We start from the raw sequence: 19100 nt of genomic DNA, 5'->3' as shown, positions 1-19100 counted from the left end.
TTGCAAATGGCAAGATCTCATTCCTTTTGATGGCTGCATAATATTCCATTGTGTATATATATACCACATCTTTATCCATTCATCTGTCGATGGTCATCTTGGTTCTTTCCATAGTTTGGCTATTGTGGACATTGCTGCTATAAACATTGGGGTGCACGTACCCCTTTGGATCCCTTTTTTTTTTTTAAGATTTTATTTATTTGAGAAAGAGAGAATGAGAGACAGAGAGCACGAGAGGGAAGAGGGTCAGAGGGAGAAGCAGACTCCCGGCTGAGCAAGGAGCCCGATGTGGGACTTGATCCCAGGACTCCAGGATCATGACCTGGGCCGAAGGCAGTCGCTTAACCAACTGAGCCACCCAGGCACCCGAGCATACAACTCTTGATCTCAGGGTTGTAGGTTTGAGTCCCACGTTGGGTGTAGAGATTATTTAAAAATCAAATCTTAAAAAAAAAAAAATCTGGATTTAGTGATAAGTTTGATATATGAATCAATTAAGATTCTGTGGCTTCTGTCCTCAAGTTCTGGATAAAATAGAAGACTTCTAAGAATTGATTTTTAGAATGTAGTGAGTTCATTTTTTAGACAAAAGATTTTGTGGGAGTACGTGTTGTGTGCATTATTTTCTTATGTTTTGCTTATTCTGAAAAAGATCTATGATGAAACAAATAATAGACTGAATGGAATAATTGACCTCTAAGTAGAAACCATCAAATGGCATTTGGAGTTAATGAGGGCAGAGGGTACAGGAAAAAGAGCAAGATGAAGGTTTGGATATCATTTATGAAGAGTGGTTAACTGAAAACCCGTAAGATGGAATAAGGTGTCTAAGGACCGAGGCCTGAATAGGAGGAGAGAGATGACAGAAATTGTTATTAGAGGGACCATGATAACGTAGGGTTATAAGGCCAAGAGAAGATAGAGCTTAATATTAAAGAAGTATAATTGAAATGGAGAAGCCAGTTGTTTGTATGAAAGTGTAGGTTAGTAACTTATTTCTGTATGTGTGTACAATTAAAGAGAAATTGGAAAAAATAAACTTGTGTGAAAGAGGCTGTTTGTTAATTTTGAAATATTATTCAAATGAGAGATATCTTACAGACCAGCTCTGTGATTGTTTTTCATTCGTTGCTTAGCTTTTTTCCCATATTTGTCCATATATATATATACCCCTCATGTCTGTTTTCCAGAGAGTTTGTGTGGCCTGTTTTTGTGTGTGTGTGTGTGTGTGTGTGTGTGTGTTTTGTGGGGGTTTTTTGGCCAGGGGAGAGGGTGTGGGATCAGTGTTCATATTCTTCTGTAGCCAGATGTCAATTCCAAATACAGTATTGGGTAATTCTAAGAGAATCTTGGCAGGCAGATAGTAGAGGATGGAAGTTCTCTCATGCCTAAATGATCAGCCTGTTCATAAAATTAGTAAACCTGTTCCAGTGGTTTTGAAAAGCAGCCATAGGATGTTCCTTAAAGTATGGAGGTATATTTCCCTTGAAATACATACAATGAACATGTATATGAAATGATTCTCGTGGTGTTTGTATGTGGCTCTGATCTCTTTGTACTGATATTCTAATGGTGTTTTATTTTATGTTTATTAGGGTGCAAAAAAGAGTGCTATTGGTCAACGCATTGTGGCAACCCTACCATATATCAAGCAGGAAGTTCCCATCATTATTGTGTTCAGAGCATTAGGTTTTGTGTCTGACAGAGATATTTTAGAGCATATTATTTATGATTTTGAAGATCCAGAGATGATGGAAATGGTAATGTGAAAGCAAAATGTATTTGCAGTGTTTTACAAGAGGTTTAAAGTTATTGTTGCTAATCTTAAAACATACTAGAAAGATGCTCTGAAGAGTAATTTAGCTGTCACAAATCCCATGCCATTTACTGTGTAGTGAAAGCCTAAATAGACATAAAAACTAGAGGCAGCCAGAGTTCACTGACAGTAGCAAGAAGAAACTGTAGTAAGGAAAATCATAAAAGCATACCAGTCTGGTGCAATTTAGTAAAAAAGGAAAATGAGTAGTTGAACCTTCTTTTTTATTTTGAGATAATTTCAAACTTACAGAAAAGTTGGCAAAGAACTCTTATATACTCTTCACCCAGATTCACTAGTTGTTACCTGTGCTACGTTTGATTTAGAATTCTATCTGTATACACACATTATTTTTTTCTAGACCATTTGAGAGTAAGTTTTAGGCATTGTGCCTTTTACTCCTAAATACTTCAGTGTGTATTTCCTGAGAACCAAGACATTCATTACATATTCATAATACAGTTAGCAAAATCAGAACCTTTCACTTACCTTCAGAACTATTAAGCCATAGATCTTTAGGTTTTTGCCAGTTGTCTTGATAATGTCCTTAATGGCATTTTTTTCCTGGTTCAGAATCCATTCCAGGATTGTGTATTGCATGTCATTTTTATGTCTTTACACACTCTTAAGTCTTTTGTTGCCTTTTTCCTCAGTGTTTCATAACATTGAAGTTTTTCAAGAGGATAGACCAGTTACTTTGTAGAATTTCCCTCTAAAAACAAAGGAATTTTTGTTTTGCAGTTCATTAAAATGTAAAAACCAAAAACCACTACTTTCTTTTTTTTTATAATAGAATTATTTGTATTTTTTTTTTAGGAAGTTTAATTGCCTGTATTGATGAATGGATTTTGTCAGAGATCTCTAGATCCTAAAGTGTATTCAAGTTCTAAGATTTTGTGGTTCTTTGGTTTTAAAAAAAATATTTGCATTTTCTATTAGGTACATAGGGATATTTAAGGTGTTATAAATTAAAGTTACAGTTGACTTATTTTAGGGTGAAAATGTGAATTTAAAAGTAACTTTCATTTGAATTATCTGACAGGTGAAACCTTCTCTCGATGAAGCTTTTGTCATCCAGGAACAGAATGTTGCACTAAATTTCATTGGCTCAAGAGGGGCAAAGCCTGGTGTCACTAAAGAGAAAAGAATTAAATATGCAAAAGAAGTCTTACAAAAAGAAATGCTCCCTCATGTTGGTGTCAGTGATTTTTGCGAGACCAAAAAAGCTTATTTCTTGGGGTATGTTAAATATTGTTTTAAGATTTTTGCCAAGATACCATTGAGGTACAGTTTTTCTTAAAGTTAAAAATGTCAGAAATGTGTTTTTAACATGAGTTTTTTTAAAAGCCAAAAGCCATATGTTTTGTTTTTCACTTTTTTTTATTTTAAAGGTACATGGTTCATCGGTTGCTTCTAGCAGCCTTGGGTCGAAGAGAATTAGATGACAGGGATCACTATGGGAACAAAAGATTGGATCTTGCTGGGCCACTGCTTGCATTCTTATTTAGAGGGTAAGGAATGATAGAATGATATTGTTAAAAGTAGAGAAATTGCACTTTAGATTGATCATTGCACTAGTGGAGGTACTAAACTGTCTTGGTATCCATATTGGGTACATATGAAGTTAGCTACATTCTTTTTGCCACTTGTCCAGATTTTGTTCTGCTTCATGTTTGAGAATTTCAAGTTTGTGAGGACAGTTTATTACATTTTCTTTATTCCTCTGGTAGCTTTATAAGGTATTTGTCTTGATTTTCTAAGTACTGATGATACTGGAATTTTTAGTTCTGCTTTTGTGTTTTTGTTTAAGATTTGTATTTATTTATTTGACAGAGAGAGACACAGCGAGAGAGGGAACACAGGCAGGGGGAGTGGGAGAGGGAGAAACAGGCTTCCCTACGAGCAGGGAGCCCGATGTGGGGCTCGATTCCAGGACCCTGGGATCATGACCTGAGCCGAAGGCAGACTCTTAACGACTGAGCCACCCAGGGGCCCCCTGCTTTTGCGTTTTATAAAAACACAAAAACTGGAGGGAAATCTCTCAAAATATTAGCAGTATTGGTGTAATGTGAGTTTTATTTTTTTCATATGTCTTTGTTTTCCATATTTCCTATAATGAACAAGTAACACTTTTATAATCAGGAAAGTTATTTTTAAAAACAATATGTAGACAGTTTAATAAAAGATAGCAGTGTTTCTACATACTGTTTTGGTTTTTTGGTAAAACATTTATTTGGGGCAGGTAGAGAGAGAGTGCACGAGCATGGGGTTGGGGGGAGGAAGGGCAGAGGGATAGGGAGAAGCAGATTCTGCACTGAGCAGGTAGCCTGATGTGAGGCTTGATCCCAGGACCCTGAGATCATGACCTAAGTTGAAGGCAGACGCTTAACTGACTGAGCCACCCAGCCACCCCTACATATTCTGTTATTTAGTGTGTTGTAGATTAGTGTTTTTCAGCCTTTTGTTTTCACCCTACTAAGGAGTCTCTTTTGACATTTTTTCCCCTAGTTGCTCCCCTCATATATGTTTATGTACTGTAAGTACATCAGTGCTTTTTACATAAAAAGAGTATTAATACTTCCCTTCCTCCAACTACTTTCCTTCCCATTGTGGGCCATATTGTCCATACTGAGAATGCATGTTGTCGACCTTTACATATTTAAAACGATACCAATTTTATTTGGCAGTATGTTTAAGAATTTGCTTAAAGAAGTGCGGATCTATGCACAGAAGTTTATTGATCGAGGAAAGGATTTTAACTTGGAATTGGCAATTAAAACAAGGATTATATCTGATGGCCTAAAATATTCTTTAGCTACGGGAAACTGGGGTGACCAAAAGAAAGCTCATCAAGCCAGAGCTGGAGTATCTCAGGTAGGACATTGACTGTGACCGCAGGTTTTATAGGAAAATGTTGTGCGACTAATAGATCCTTTCATTCATTGAATATAAGTTATTTTGCCTTTTTTTTTTTCTCTCAGGTATAGTAGCACTGGGCGATTTTGAATTACGAAAATGGAATTTTTCTTAAATTAGCTGTTAGCACTACTTAAGAGAGATTAAGGTTTTGGCTTGCATTAAGATAGTTAATAAAGTAGTGTAGCTGCTTGGGAGATAAGACGGTCCATGTTAGTGAAATTTGTATGTTTCCAGAGCTCCATGTTAGATGCTGACCCAGAGAATAAATGGGTATTCCCTTCCTTTGATGAAAAGTACAGTACAATGTTGACCCGTGAACAATGTGGGGGTTTGGGGCGTCAGCTCCTATGGAACTAACATCCTGGTGATTGGAGGTGATTGTAAACAAAGTATTTATGTGGGATGTTAGAACTGTACATCACATATTTGCCATCCCTGCTGTAAGGGGCACTAAAGTTATGGGGTGAATGATATTATTCAGGGAAAGGGGGAAAAGAGGGATAGGGAAAGTTTGACAGTTGATTATAGGTAAAAATGTGACTTTGCCTCATTCTGTTATTTGCCAAAAATGTGATAATATGAGTAACAGAAATGCCCAAACTTAAAGATTTGCTATTGTTTTCTAGGTGTTAAACCGCCTGACTTTTGCATCTACTCTTTCTCACCTGCGTCGTTTAAATTCACCTATTGGTAGAGATGGCAAGCTAGCAAAACCAAGACAGTTGCATAATACATTGTGGGGAATGGTGTGTCCTGCTGAGACTCCAGAGGTAATACATTAGAATTTACATTCAGGACAAAAAGTCTACCAATAATTCTGTAGGGTATGTAATTACTTGTAGGAGTAAGTAATTATGCTATGTGGTTTTGGAACTAATGTTTATTTATGATTTTGTTTTCAGAAAGAGTAAATCCTGGAATCAAATTGAAGGAAAAATGTTTACGGAAAAGAATTTTGATAGGCATGTTAAATCAGTGTGATTTATTTTTTTGTTTATTCCTAGGGCCATGCTGTAGGACTTGTGAAGAATTTAGCCCTGATGGCTTATATTTCGGTTGGATCTCAACCTTCTCCCATTCTGGAATTTTTAGAAGAGTGGAGTATGGAAAATTTAGAAGAAATTTCTCCTGCAGCTATTGCTGAGTGTGTATAGATGTGATTTCTTTCTTTCTTCCTTTCTTCCTTTCCTTTCCTTTTTTCTTTTCTTTTCTTTTTTAAGATTTTATTTATTTAACAGAGTGAGAGAGCACAAGCAGGGGGAGCAGTAGAGGGAGAGGGAGAAGTAGGCTCCCTGCAGGGCAGGGAGCCCGATGCAGGGCTCAATCCCAGGACACTGGCATCATGACCTGAACTGAAGGCAGATGCTTAGCCGACTGAGCCAGCCAGGCGCCCAAATGTGATTTCTTTTTTGAAACTATTGTTAATCTTTGGTTGTTGCTTAATATAGAGTTACTAACTGCAGAATGCTTTTGGTTTCACATTTTAGTGCAACCAAGATTTTTGTTAATGGCTGCTGGGTTGGAATACATAAAGATCCTGAACAACTTATGAACACCCTAAGGAAACTGCGGCGTCAGATGGACATCATTGTGTCTGAAGTGAGTCTTAAGTAAGAGTGCATGATCCTATGGGATTGCTAAAAAAGGCATAAGATTAGTGACAGTTTTCTTTGCATTGGCATCTTTAACTGCTTTTCCTTGTAGAATGCATTGTCAAAAGTCTAGGTTATGTTTGAGCTAAATTTAATTATAAGGTATTGCTTGCTTTAATGCTTTAGGTATATGCTTCTAAAAATTTGACATGTAATTTAAATTATATTTTAGAACTCAAAGTATATTTTATTTTATTTTATTTTTAAGATTTATTTATTTATTTATTAGAGAGAGAGAGCATGAGAGGGGGGAAGGGCAGAGGGAGCAGCAGACTCCCCGCCGAGCAAGGAGCCCGATGTGGGACTCGATCCCAGGACTCCAGGATCATGACCTGAGCCGAAGGCAGTTGCTTAACCAACTGAGCCACCCAGGCACCCTCAAAGTATATTTTAAAGTAAAAGGAATTCTTTTGAGGATCTTCTTGTAAAGCTGACAATAATGCTTTTGAAAAGAGAATAATGATCTCTGATTTTTCCTTTTGTCTGAATCTAGAGATTTTTTTTTTTAAGATTTTTAAAATTTATTTGACAGAAACAAAGCGAGAGAGGGAACACAAGTAGGGGGAGTGGGAGAGGGAGAAGCAGGCTCCTTGCTGAGCAGGGAGCCCAATGGTGGGCTCGATCTCAGGACCCTAGGATCATGACCTGAGCTGAAGGCAGACCCTTAACAACTGCACCACCCAGGCGCTCCTCCTTTTTTTTTTTTAAGATTTTATTTATTTGAGAGAGCGCACAAGTGGGGTGGAAGGGTAGGGGGAGAAGGAGAAGCAGACTCCCCGCTGAGCAGGGAGCCTGTCTTGGGGCTCAGTCCTAGGACTCTGGGATCATGACCTGAACTGAAATCAAGAGTTGGACGCTCATCTAACTGAGCCACCCAGGCACCCAGAGATTCATTCTTAAAATGTGATACACCTCTATAAAGATTTTTATATTTAGGTGGATATTGAAGTGCTTTGGGATTAGGATAGTTTTTTTTTTAAAGCATTAATATATATTATATGAGCTTTATTACTACCTCAAATAGGACTTTTGCTTTTAGTGTACTGTATTAAGGGATATGGCTTGGTCTTTTGATTCCCTTAAATCTATACTGTGGATTCTGTCTAGGTGTCTAGGTGAAAGTGGGTGTTTGGAGAGAAACGGTAACACATTTAAGCCAGTAGCTGATCTCTTTTCTACGTAGCTGAGCAGGGAAGAGTTTGGTTGCTCCAGGCTTTCCTGTAGCAGACAGACCCTGGGTTTTGAACCAGGAGTGTTCACAGCTTGAAGGCAGCAACAGCATGCTTCACTTGAGAGCAGGCAGGTCTAAGAGAAAGCCTAAGAACCAAAATTGGCTGTATTTTTTATGATTGAGAACTTTGGTAATACCATGTTTTTCTGCTAAGAGCCTTCTTCAGCTTTTCTGTGTTTTCTAGGGTAAAATTAAATTCTTCATGCTGTTTTAGGTCTCTCTACCTTTCCATGGTCCCATTCCCTTAACCTGGAATGTTTGTGCTCCTTGTGCCCCATTCCTCCTCAAAAATGAGCAATAGGGAAAATGATTCTTATTACCTTTTTTTCAGGTAAATCTCACTTATTCTGCAAAACTTCTCTTTTTTTTTTTTTTTTTTTTAAAGATTTTATTGATTTGACAGAGAGAGACAGTGAGAGAGGGAACATAAGCAAGGGGAGTGGGAGAGGGAGAAGCAGGTTTCCCGCTGAGCAGAGAGCCCGATGTGGGGCTCGATCCCAGGACCCTGGGATCATGATCTGAGCTGAAGGCAGACGCTTAACTGACTGAGCCACCCAGGCACCCCTGCAAAACTTCTCTTAACTCTCATCTCCTTCAGGATACCTTATCTGAACAACCCCCCTCCTGCCAGTTTAATTAGATCACAACTTGGCAAAGATTTTCTGGAAAGGCCCAGATACTAAATTAGGCTTTGTTTACATATACTCTCTGTTGTGTATTCACCTCTGCTGTTGTAGTGAAAAGCAGCCATAGGCAGTGTATAAACCAATAAAACAATTTATTTACAAAAATATATGGCAAGTGAGAGTAGATTTGGCCTTTGACTCCCTGATTTAGATCTCTATGACTGTGTATAGTGTATATTTTACTTAAATGTTTTTGACAGAATGCTTGTCCCAGATAGTACCTATTGACTTATTTGCCTTCCTCACTCACCACACCATTAGCTCCCCAGGGGCAGGGTACATGTATTAATATGACTTTGTATTTTCAGCTGTGAGCATGGTACCTGACATATAGTAGACATTGTTTATTAAACATAGAAACTAACCCTGTGTCCTTGGACTAGGCACTTTAATATCCTGTTAGTGATTTTGGGAGCCTCTAAGTAAGTGGGAGAATTGTGTATATTTTCCTGAAGGAGTCTGGCACTTTTTCTTTTCCTTCATATTTTCTAACTACCAGAGGTCCTCATTTTACCCATTTCTGACTTTAGCCTTCTGTTGGACCTGTTAGGCTGTTCTGTCAGTAGTCCTCTCTGGACCTACTAAAGTATACCTGTTTCCTTTGGGGCTTTGAGGAGACACAGCTCACAATTTATGTTGTCCTGTTAAGACAACGAAACTATTTTATTAGGAATTCTCTAAGGATTCAAGGCAATGCATTTGAAAGCAACATCTTTTCTAGGAATGGATAGTACCACTGATGGTGTTTCTGCTCAAAGACATAGTGTTTCTCCTCAGATTGTTTTTTAAGGACAGGAAGTGAGCTAAAGGTATAGAACATTTTCTATATAATGGCTTTCGACTTACTAATTTTGGAGACCTTGATGTTTTTGATCAAGCTTTTATGATTTACTCTTATTTTTAAACCCAGTAATCTAAGTCTTTTCCTTTCTTAAATAAACCCAATCTTTAATAAAAGTACCAAGGTGTGATTTTACTCTCTTAAAGTACTTTTGTTGGAGAAATACCAATCTGTTTTTCCATTTCCTAACTCATTGTCAATTCATTTCTCTAGTTGACTTCCAAGGTTATATATTAGATCTAGATAATTCATTGGAAATTCTTATTTCCTTTTTGACTTATTTCTTTGTAAATAGGTACTTCAAATTCTACAGTGCTTTTAGTAATTATTCTGTTTTTTATTGTAAATTTCCTTTTTTTTTTTTTTTTTAAAGCTGTACACCCCACATGGGGCTTGAACTCATGACCCCGAGATCAAGAGCTGCATGCTCTTCTGACTGAGCTAGCCAGGTGCCCCTGCCCAAAATATATTTTTATATTTTCTGGGAATGTTTTTTCTAGTTCTGCTCAGTAGAAATATCACATGAGATACATATGTAATTTAAATTTTTCTAGTAGCCTTGTTAAAAAAATTAGAAACATGAAAGTAATTTTATTTATTTATTTTTAAGATTTTTATTTATTTATTGAGAGAGAGAGAGAATGATAGAGAGCATGAGAAGGAGGAAGGTCAGAGGGAGAAGCAGACTCCCTGCTGAGCAAGGAGCCCGATGCGGGACTCGATCCTGGGACTCCAGGATCATGACCTGAGCTGAAGGCAGTTGCTTAACCAACTGAGTGAGCTACCCAGGCGCCCCCATGAAAGTAATTTTAATGATATATCTTACTTGACCTGATATATCCAAAATATTACAATTTCAACATCTACTCAGTATGAAGGATTATTTATGAGAAATTTTACATTCTTTATTTTTGTGTGGTACTTTTTTTTATTATTATAGTTAACATTCAGTATTACATTAGTTTCAGGTGTACAACAGTGATATGACAACTCTATACATTATGCTGTGCTCACCACAAATGTAGCTACCATCTGTCACCATACACGCTATTATAATGCCATTGACTATATTCCCTGCACTGTACCATTTATCCCTGTGACTTAATCATTCCATAACTGGAAGCCTGTACCTCTTACTTCCCTTTACCCTTTCCTGCCCATCCCCCCAGCTCCCTCACCTCTGGCAACCACCAATTTGTTCTCTGTCTTTATGGGTCTGTTTCTGCTTTGTTTATGTGGTATTGCCTTTGAAATCCACTTTGTAGTTTGTACATGTTGTACACTGCAGCCTATCTCAGTTCAGAATGAATGGCCACATTTCAAGTGTTAATAGTGACGTGTAGCTAGTGACTGCTGTATTGGACAGATAGACTATAATCCATTTGTTGGATAGGTAAGTGTCAGAAGTTGGGCTTATTACTGAGAAAGTATGATCAATGCAAAGTGATACAGGGTTGGTTACTGAAAGGTTGCAAAGTGAAGTCTATGTTATTATCAAAGAGGCAAAATAAGGTGTTATATACTAGTGTTTGTGATGCCAAAAATATATTTTCTTCATTTTACTTTATCTTGCATGACATTGCCAGATATTATTCAGCTTTATAATTATCAGGGTTAAATATTTGTTCTTTAAAAATTTTAAATTATACCTAGGTTTTTAGTATATTGAACAATGATAAACTAAGAAACATTTGTCCATTTTATTTGATAATTGTTTGCTCTAGAAATTTATTAGGAATTTTATTGTATTTTTAGCTAAGTCATAATGATACAGAGAAAATAAATTCATGAGACTGACTGTTTTGTCTTTTTACTTATAGGTTTCTATGATTAGAGATATTCGAGAGAGGGAGATTCGGATCTATACAGATGCAGGCCGTATTTGTAGGCCACTTCTGATTGTAGAAAAACAAAAGCTACTTTTGAAGAAGAGACATATTGATCAATTGAAAGAGAGAGAATATAACAACTACAGGTAAGAACATGCAGTCAGAAAAAAATTGAGATATAATTCACATGCCATAAAATTAACCATTTTAAAATATTACAGTTCAGTGGTTTTTAGTATATTCATAAGATTGTAAAAAAAAAAAAAAAAAAAAAGATTGTGCATCTGTCACCACTACCTAATTCCAGAACATTCTTACTGCCCCCCAAAAGAAACTATTAGCAGTCACATTTGTTTTTCTTGGTTTTTGTCATCAAGTAAGGGACTTGTAGGGTTTTGTTTAAGAATAAAAGTCTTTGTGACCTGTTAAAGTCTAATAATAAGAAATAACATATAATATAAGTTATGTATATGTAACATGGATAATATAATAGTAAGTAAAAAACTTAATAAAAAGATGAACCTGCTTTAAAACTTATTTTTAATAGTTGAATGTATATGTTTTATTGTAAAAAAAATTTCAAACAACATATATAATGAAAAATATATAAAAGCCCCCAATTCATATTTTCCTCTTAAAAAGTAAGTAACCCATACCCATATATTCACAAATAATTCCCTTTATTTATTTATTTATTTAAAAAGATTTTAATTAATCTCTACACTAGTGTGGAGCTTGAACTCAAAATCCCAAGATAAGAGTCGTATGGTCCACTGACAGAGCCAGCCAGGCACCCCCAAATAGTTCCCTCTAGGACAAAGCAAGACAAACTAATAGTAATATTTATAGGACCACACTTCATGTGTATTGTTTAGTAATTTGCATTTTTTTTCCCACTATTAATAATAATATACCTGTTTTGGAACTTTTTCTGTATCTGTACATGTAGATATGGGAATACTCTTTGTTAAGTAGTAAGCTTAGTTAAAATACTTCAGTAAATAAGGAAATAAAGTGAATTCTTCTCTTTTAGTTGGCAGGATCTTGTGGCCAGTGGGGTAGTAGAATACATTGATACTCTGGAAGAAGAAACAGTGATGCTCGCAATGACTCCAGATGATTTACAGGAGAAAGAAGTAGCTTATTGTTCCACATATACACACTGCGAGATTCATCCGTCAATGATTCTTGGTGTCTGTGCATCTATTATTCCCTTTCCTGATCATAACCAGGTTGGTAGCAGTTTTTAACTTCTGGTTTGTGAGGAATTGGGGGAAGTAGATAAAAACTAGATTGATCTGTAGTTTTTCCTAAAGAAAAGCGTGCTGATGAAAGGACTATGAACTCCTATGAAATCTGCATTAAATATACTTACTTTTTGTTTCACTGTTAGGAGCCATTTTGATTATTCCAAATGGTTATCACTTACCTTTCAGAAAAAAAGCATAACCTTTTCCAACCATATTCCCGATTTACATAGTACCCTGAAGTTTGTTCCTTTAGAAGTAATTAAATTTTCATTGATTCTGCTTTTCATTTCTACTTTAGTCCCCTAGAAACACATATCAGTCTGCTATGGGTAAGCAGGCTATGGGAGTTTATATCACCAACTTCCATGTTCGTATGGATACATTGGCCCATGTTCTGTATTATCCTCAAAAACCGCTTGTGACTACACGGTCTATGGAATATCTACGATTTAGAGAGCTGCCAGCAGGTATGTTCAGTTTTGCTCTTCAGTTTTTAAGATCCTGTCTTAAAAGTGCTTAAGGCACTTTTCTGGGTGCTTGGGAGGGTTAATAAAATACATATGACACAGCATCTATTCTCTCAGAATTTATATTGTGGGAAACAACACAATAAAGAGATAGATACGTGGAAAGTGTTACGATGAAGTACAGGAAATGATTGATTCCTACTGGAAATCTAGAGCCAGTTTCACAGGGGAGGTGGCGTTGTAGACTAGCATAAAGTTGATGAAAGGGCATTTGAATTTGAGAGATGGGTTGAGGAAGGGCTTAGATGCATGAATGTATGAGATAGGGGAATAGCAGTAGTCATGGCACTTTAGTATGACTGGAGTGTAAGTGCACTAGTCTCTCATAGTGTGGAGAGAGCAGGTTGAATTTTGAGAATGAAGACTCATCCAGCCTTTTGGAGCAAGGAAGTAATACAAATAGAAATTTATTTTAGGAATATCATTCTGGCAGTTGATGCAGATTACAGTCAGGTATGGTATTGGAAGGGGATAATTTAGAGGTTTTTGCTGTGGTCTAAATAAGAATTGGTAAGGTCCTTAAGAAATGAAGAGTAGAGGATGAGTGCCTGTTGGAATACCCTTGATGGGACTTGATTAATTGGATGTGGAGTCATGAAGGGAGGGAAGATAGGAATTGGAAATGTTGTTGGCGTTCATGGCTTGGGTGATCAAGAAGAGAGTGATACTCTTAATAAGATTGGGAGCACATTAGAAGGAAGAGGTTTTAGAGGTAAGATAATAAATTCAGTTTTCAGCATGTTGATTTTGAATTGCTGACCTAAGAAATTTTTTTTTAAGATTATTTATTTATTTATTTGTGAGAGAGCCAGAGTTGTGTGCACATGAGCAGGAGGGAGGGGCAGAAGCAGAGGGAGAAGAAGAAGCACACTCCCCACTGAGCAGGGGCGGGGCTGGATTCCAGGACCTGAAATCATGACCTGAGCTGAAGGCAGACACTTAACCAACTGAGTCACCCAGGCGCCCCAGAAAAGATTTTCTTTCTTTTTTTTTTTTAAGATTTTTTTTTATCTGAGAGAATGAGCAGGGAGAGGAGCAGAGGGAGAGGGAGAAGCAGACTCCCCGCTGAGCAGGGAGCCCCATGCAGGGCTTGATCCCAGGACCCTGGGATCATGACCTGAGCTGAAGGCAGATGCTTAACTGACTGAGCCACCCAGGTGCCCCCAGAAAAGATTTTCTAATAGTTGTAAATGTGGTTTGGAAGAAGGTCAAATCTAGAGCTGCGAAGTTATTGATATATTAGTGATAAGTTTGGAATACCATGAAATTGTTGAGGGAAATTCAAAGTGAGAATAAACCCAGAAACAGAACTTTAGGCACCAGGAAAAGAAATGAGAAGAGATTTGAGATACAACTGATTAGGAGAATCAGGAATTTGCAGGAGGAGATTTTTAAGGAGACTGGACAACAGGTAAAATGGTGCAGAGAAATCTAAAGGGTAGGGAAGCGTTGAATGTTAAAGGAGGCAGCATAGTTCTTTGGCATAACTGTTTTCTTACCTTATTATTAATAGGATTTTGGCTTTAACTGTGCATAATGTTATTTATTTAGTAGAATTTGCTTTGTAAATAGTAGCCTTAAATTATTAACTGTACTAGGGGATCTAACATTTTGATGGCAAATTCTCATAGGTTAGAATGATTTATTTTCATAGTCCTCCACAAGGGGTTACTCTTGTCTAGGAAAACACGGTCTGTTAGGTTGCCTACAATATGCTCCTGTCTTTGGAGGATGCTCGCACTGTTGTGTTTTCTTCAACATTTAGCTAATAGTTTCTTTATGGCTAGAGGAAAAAAAGAAATACAGGTAAAGGATTAGATTTGAAATAAAATGTTCTTCTGATACTGGAAAAAGTACGTGCAGTCATGGCTGGTAGGGACTACACATGCTTTTCAGTTCTGTTACGGCTTCATGCCTTAATCACATTATCTATTCTAAAAACTGTATTTTGAGATAATTTCAAACTGATAGAAAAGTTGTGAGATTAGTACAAAGAACTTCTGTATACTCTTCATCCAGATTTCCTATTTCACATTTTACCACATTTGCCTTATTCTTTCCCTTTCTCTTCCTGAACCATTGGAGAGTAAGTTGTAGACGTGAAGCCACATCACTTTTTAATTCTTCAGTGAATGTTTCCTAAAAACAAGGACATTCTCCACAGTACCACAGTCAGAATCAGGAGGTTAACATTGATATCCATCTAGTGAGCAATCCTTAGTTCAAATTTTTTTTTTTTTTTTTAAGATTTTATTTATTTTTTAGAGAGCGAGCGAGAGAGAAACAGCATGAGAGGGGCGAGGGTCAGAGCGAGAAGCAGGCTCCCCGCTGAGCCGGGAGCCCGATGTGGGACTCGGATCATGACCTGAGCCAAAAGCAGACACTTAACCATCTGAGCCACCCAGGCGCCCCTTAGTTCAAATTTTGCCAGTTGTCCTGATAATGTCCTTTATGGGTCTAGGATCTAATCCAGGATTGTGCATTGCATTTAGTTGCATGTCTCTTTAGTCTCCTCAGGGTGGAACAGTTCTTTAATTTTTCCTTGTCTCTTATGACCTTGATGTTTTTGAAGCATTTAGGCAAGTTATACTTTGTACATTGTCTCTCAGTTTGCCTTTGACTGTTTCCCCATGATTGTATTCAGGTTATGAATTTTTGGCAGGACTAGCAAAGAAGTGTGCTGTTTTATCATTGCATCATATCAGGAGGCACATGCTGTCTATATGTCCCATTAATAGTGACTTTTAACTTTTATCATGTGATTAAGATGGTGTCTGTCAGATTTTTCCATTTTTTGTTAATTATAAGTATTTTGTAAGTCATAGTATATAAGTCAGAGTAAATAAGTCTTTTGTGAAGAGATACTTTGAGACGATTAAATATTCTGTTCCTTGTCAGCCACTAGTTTAGCATGATGATTGTTGCCAAATGATGATTTTTCTAATTCCATCATTCCTTCCATTTTGATGCTAAAAATTTCCCAGATTTTCCAGTGGGAACAGCTTCAAGATGACTCCTGATAGGTCCTTCATCCTTCTTTACATACTTGTATTTTGTGCTTTCCTTAAACCTGGACTCAGCCATTTCTCCTTTCAGTGAGGATAGTATTTGGAAACCAAAGTGTGGGTGCTAAGTGTGCTTCTTGCTATTAGAATATCATCATTTCTAGGCCCTCTCAGCTGATAACCTAGGAAAACCATGTATGCACATACTGCCCGCCCCCGCCACTTTGTCTATTTTTATGACTACATTTCAAAGAAACATGAATTCACACTAGTATCTCCTATCTCAGTCCAACACCGGAGTGTTTATTTTAGAACTCCGTTTTCTGATAAGGAGAAATCTGGTTCCCACTGGCCTCAGTTTCTTTACTTATTTGCTCACTCTGTTGATGTAACCAATCTCCTGACCTCCTGGCTGAATTATTGGCCCTGGCCTTGTCTTATATGCCAGCTACATTGGCCAAATTCTGAGCCCTGACCGAGGGGTTGGGGCTAATCAAGTTATCTTAAGGAATGTCTTTTTTTTTTTTTTTTTTAAAGATTTTATTTATTTATTTGAGAGAGAGAGAATGAGAGAGAGCACATGAGAGGGGGGACGTCAGAGGGAGAAGCAGACTCCCTGCCGAGCAGGGAGCCCGATGCAGGACTCGATCCAGGGACTCCAGGATCATGACCTGAGCCGAAGGCAGTCGCTTAACCAACTGAGCCACCCAGGTGCCCAAGGAATGTCTTTTTGATGAGTATCATTCCTGTTTCTGTAGTGTACTGTTACTTTGGTTGACATCATCTGGGAGCAAAAATCCTTGTGACAGAATCTCATCTTGACTTAAAGTATGTCTAGAGATTTAGAGCCTCCTCGGTGCTGAGCTGAGGTTTGAAGTGGGTGAGAACAAAGTGGCAGGAAGGGTGTGAACCTGTCTTAACAGGTGGGTTGTAATCCTAGATTTCACATTTTTATAGTCCTTTAGCTCACAGATATTTTTTTTTTTAAGATCTATTTATTTTAGAGAGTGAGTGAAGGGGGGCAGAGGGAGAGAGAATCCTGAAGCAGACTCCTTGCTGAGTGCGGAGCCAGACTTGGGGCTCGATCCCAGGACCCTGACATCTTGACCTGAGCTGAAATCAAGAGTCAGCTGCTCAACCGACTGAGCCACCTAAGAGCCCCTTAGCTCACAGATATTTTTATCGAAGTTACTGATATTTATTGAGCATTGAGTTTGTGTGAAACACCATCCAGGTGCTTCACACATGTTATTTCTAAGGATCATAAAAGCATTTTGGTATTTTTTCAATTGCAAAATGAAGATAATAGTAGTACCTACCTCATAAAGCTTTTGTGATGATTAAATGGTTAAATCCACTTAAAACTCATGGCTTAGTGCCTGGTAGTTAATAAGGGAGGAGTAAATGTTAACTGATTAGAAATAGCGGTGGTGGTATCATCTCTGTTTTACAACTGTGGAGACAGGATTCGAAAGGTTAAGTTATTTGCCCAAAGTTACACAACTTAAGAAATAGAAGTCCAGAAATTAGACTCTGGCCTGTGTTTTTCCTTTTTGACCAAATGTAGACCTTTTCCTCCTATCTCTCTCTCTTGTGCCTTTTCTATTACATTGCATCTTGATTTGGGGCTTTTAAGAAAAAACTGTAAGAAGCATAATTAAGAAGTTAACTATTTTTAGCTAAATTTAGCTGATCTTTTAGTCTTGCCCAGATACCTTGGATAAAGGTTCTGGGAAGGAAGGGGCTGCCTCCTGGGCTCTAGTTGATGTAGCATATGTGGGTGATCCAGGAATTGTCCCAGAAGAGACAGGAAAGCCTCACAAGGCCAAGACAGTTGAGCACCTATAGGCTGCATCACCTGGAAAAAGGTGCGGGGCATAGGTGGTGCTCCACCAAAATGTGAGGACGTGCTGGGGAAGTCTTCCCTGTTCAATGTATCACAGATGTGATATATGCCCAACTGCTGGCTTCCTTAGTAGTAGGATCATATCACATCTCCCAAGACCCTGAGATTTCTGCAAATTCTTCACTTTTCAGAGCCTCCCCTGCCTTTAGGAACCTGCATCTTTTTTTTTTTTTTAAAGATTTTATTTATTTATTTGAGAGAGAGAATGAGAGACAGAGAGCACGAGAGGGAAGAGGGTCAGAGGGAGAAGCAGACCCCCGCTGAGCAGGGAGCCCGATGTGGGACTCGATCCCGGGACTCCAGGATCATGACCTGAGCCGAAGGCAGTCGCTTAACCAACTGAGCCACCCAGGCGCCCAGGAACCTGCATCTTTATGTTATTTTCCTTGCATTATGCTGCTTGATCATTTGTGAAACTTAAAATTCTTCTAGTTCTCCCAAAGAATCCACACAAAAGCATGGTGACCAATGTGGATGCTACTAAAGATTTCATAGAGGAAATCATTTAGATTTCAGGAGGAGCTTTCATTGCACACCTGAGGAGTGACTATGTATTTGACTTTTCTGATTCTCTGAAGGCCTTGCCTGCTACTAGGGTTTTATCCAGTGTCCACTTCCCTGACATTGCCCTTTCCTTGGAGAATTTCACACTCCTTTTCCTCCCCAAGCAGAGCATTTTAGCTTCAAATTTAAATATACAAACCCAGCAAGGTACTCAGAAGAACAAATGCCCTCTTGTTAGTATGATTCTTCTTTTGTAGAGAGCAGTCAAGGTTATATTTAGCACAAAGTATTTAGTGTTATTTTTTAAAAGGGCTTGCAGCCACAAACTCCTACATGGTTAGGCAGGATTGGTGAGTTAAAGAGAGGTTTGCCTTTCCATTGGGGTTAGCTCTGTTCAGCTTCAGCTATGGTTGTGATGTGTATAAGTGGGCCCAGTGATGCCGGATCTGATTTTGTAAGAAAAGTTTGAATTCTAAGCTTTTGTGTAGATTTACTTTTTAAAGTGTTAGAAATGAATTCAAGTTAAAAACAAAACTCTGGGGGCACCTGGGTGGCTCAGTTGGAGGAGCGTGCAACTCTTGATCCCGGGGTTGTGAGTTTGAGTCCCCTGTTGGGTATAGATACTACTTAAATATTAAAAAAAAAAAAAAAAAAGTATGGCAAGATTGAAACCATAGAAGTTATGGAAGACAGGAAGAGATGAAAAAGGAGAGGATTTGCTTTTGTAACTTTTTGGTTTTTTATTTATTTTTTTCTCCATGTTTGTTTGTTTATTTTTAATTTTATTGTTATGTTAATCACCATACATTACATCATTAGTTTTTGATGTAGTATTCCATGATTCATTGTTTGTGTATAACACCCAGTGCTCCATGCAGAGCGTGCCCTCTTTAATACCCATCACCAGGCTAACCATCCTTTCACCCCCCTCCCC

At 37.8% G+C, this 19100-nt stretch overlaps 1 protein-coding gene across 1 annotated transcript in view; it reads left to right on the top strand.

Moving 5' to 3' along the window:
• POLR2B (RNA polymerase II subunit B) overlaps positions 1-19100 on the top strand; it is a 45181-nt gene that overhangs the window by 15441 nt on the left and 10640 nt on the right. Inside the window, exons 7-16 of the mRNA XM_006730828.3 lie at positions 1596-1760; positions 2859-3055; positions 3208-3327; positions 4504-4690; positions 5362-5505; positions 5740-5879; positions 6223-6334; positions 10966-11120; positions 12008-12206; positions 12523-12691. Of these exons, the coding sequence (XP_006730891.1) occupies positions 1596-1760; positions 2859-3055; positions 3208-3327; positions 4504-4690; positions 5362-5505; positions 5740-5879; positions 6223-6334; positions 10966-11120; positions 12008-12206; positions 12523-12691 (1588 nt within the window). The remainder of the gene's footprint in view (positions 1-1595; positions 1761-2858; positions 3056-3207; positions 3328-4503; positions 4691-5361; positions 5506-5739; positions 5880-6222; positions 6335-10965; positions 11121-12007; positions 12207-12522; positions 12692-19100) is intronic.

This window comes from Leptonychotes weddellii, chromosome 2, assembly GCF_054177405.1.
Source record: "Leptonychotes weddellii isolate Sample4059 chromosome 2, ASM5417740v2, whole genome shotgun sequence".
Classification (NCBI taxonomy): domain Eukaryota; kingdom Metazoa; phylum Chordata; class Mammalia; order Carnivora; family Phocidae; genus Leptonychotes; species Leptonychotes weddellii.
Note: the sequence above shows the minus strand (reverse complement) of the source record. Positions and strands in the feature narration are given on the sequence as shown.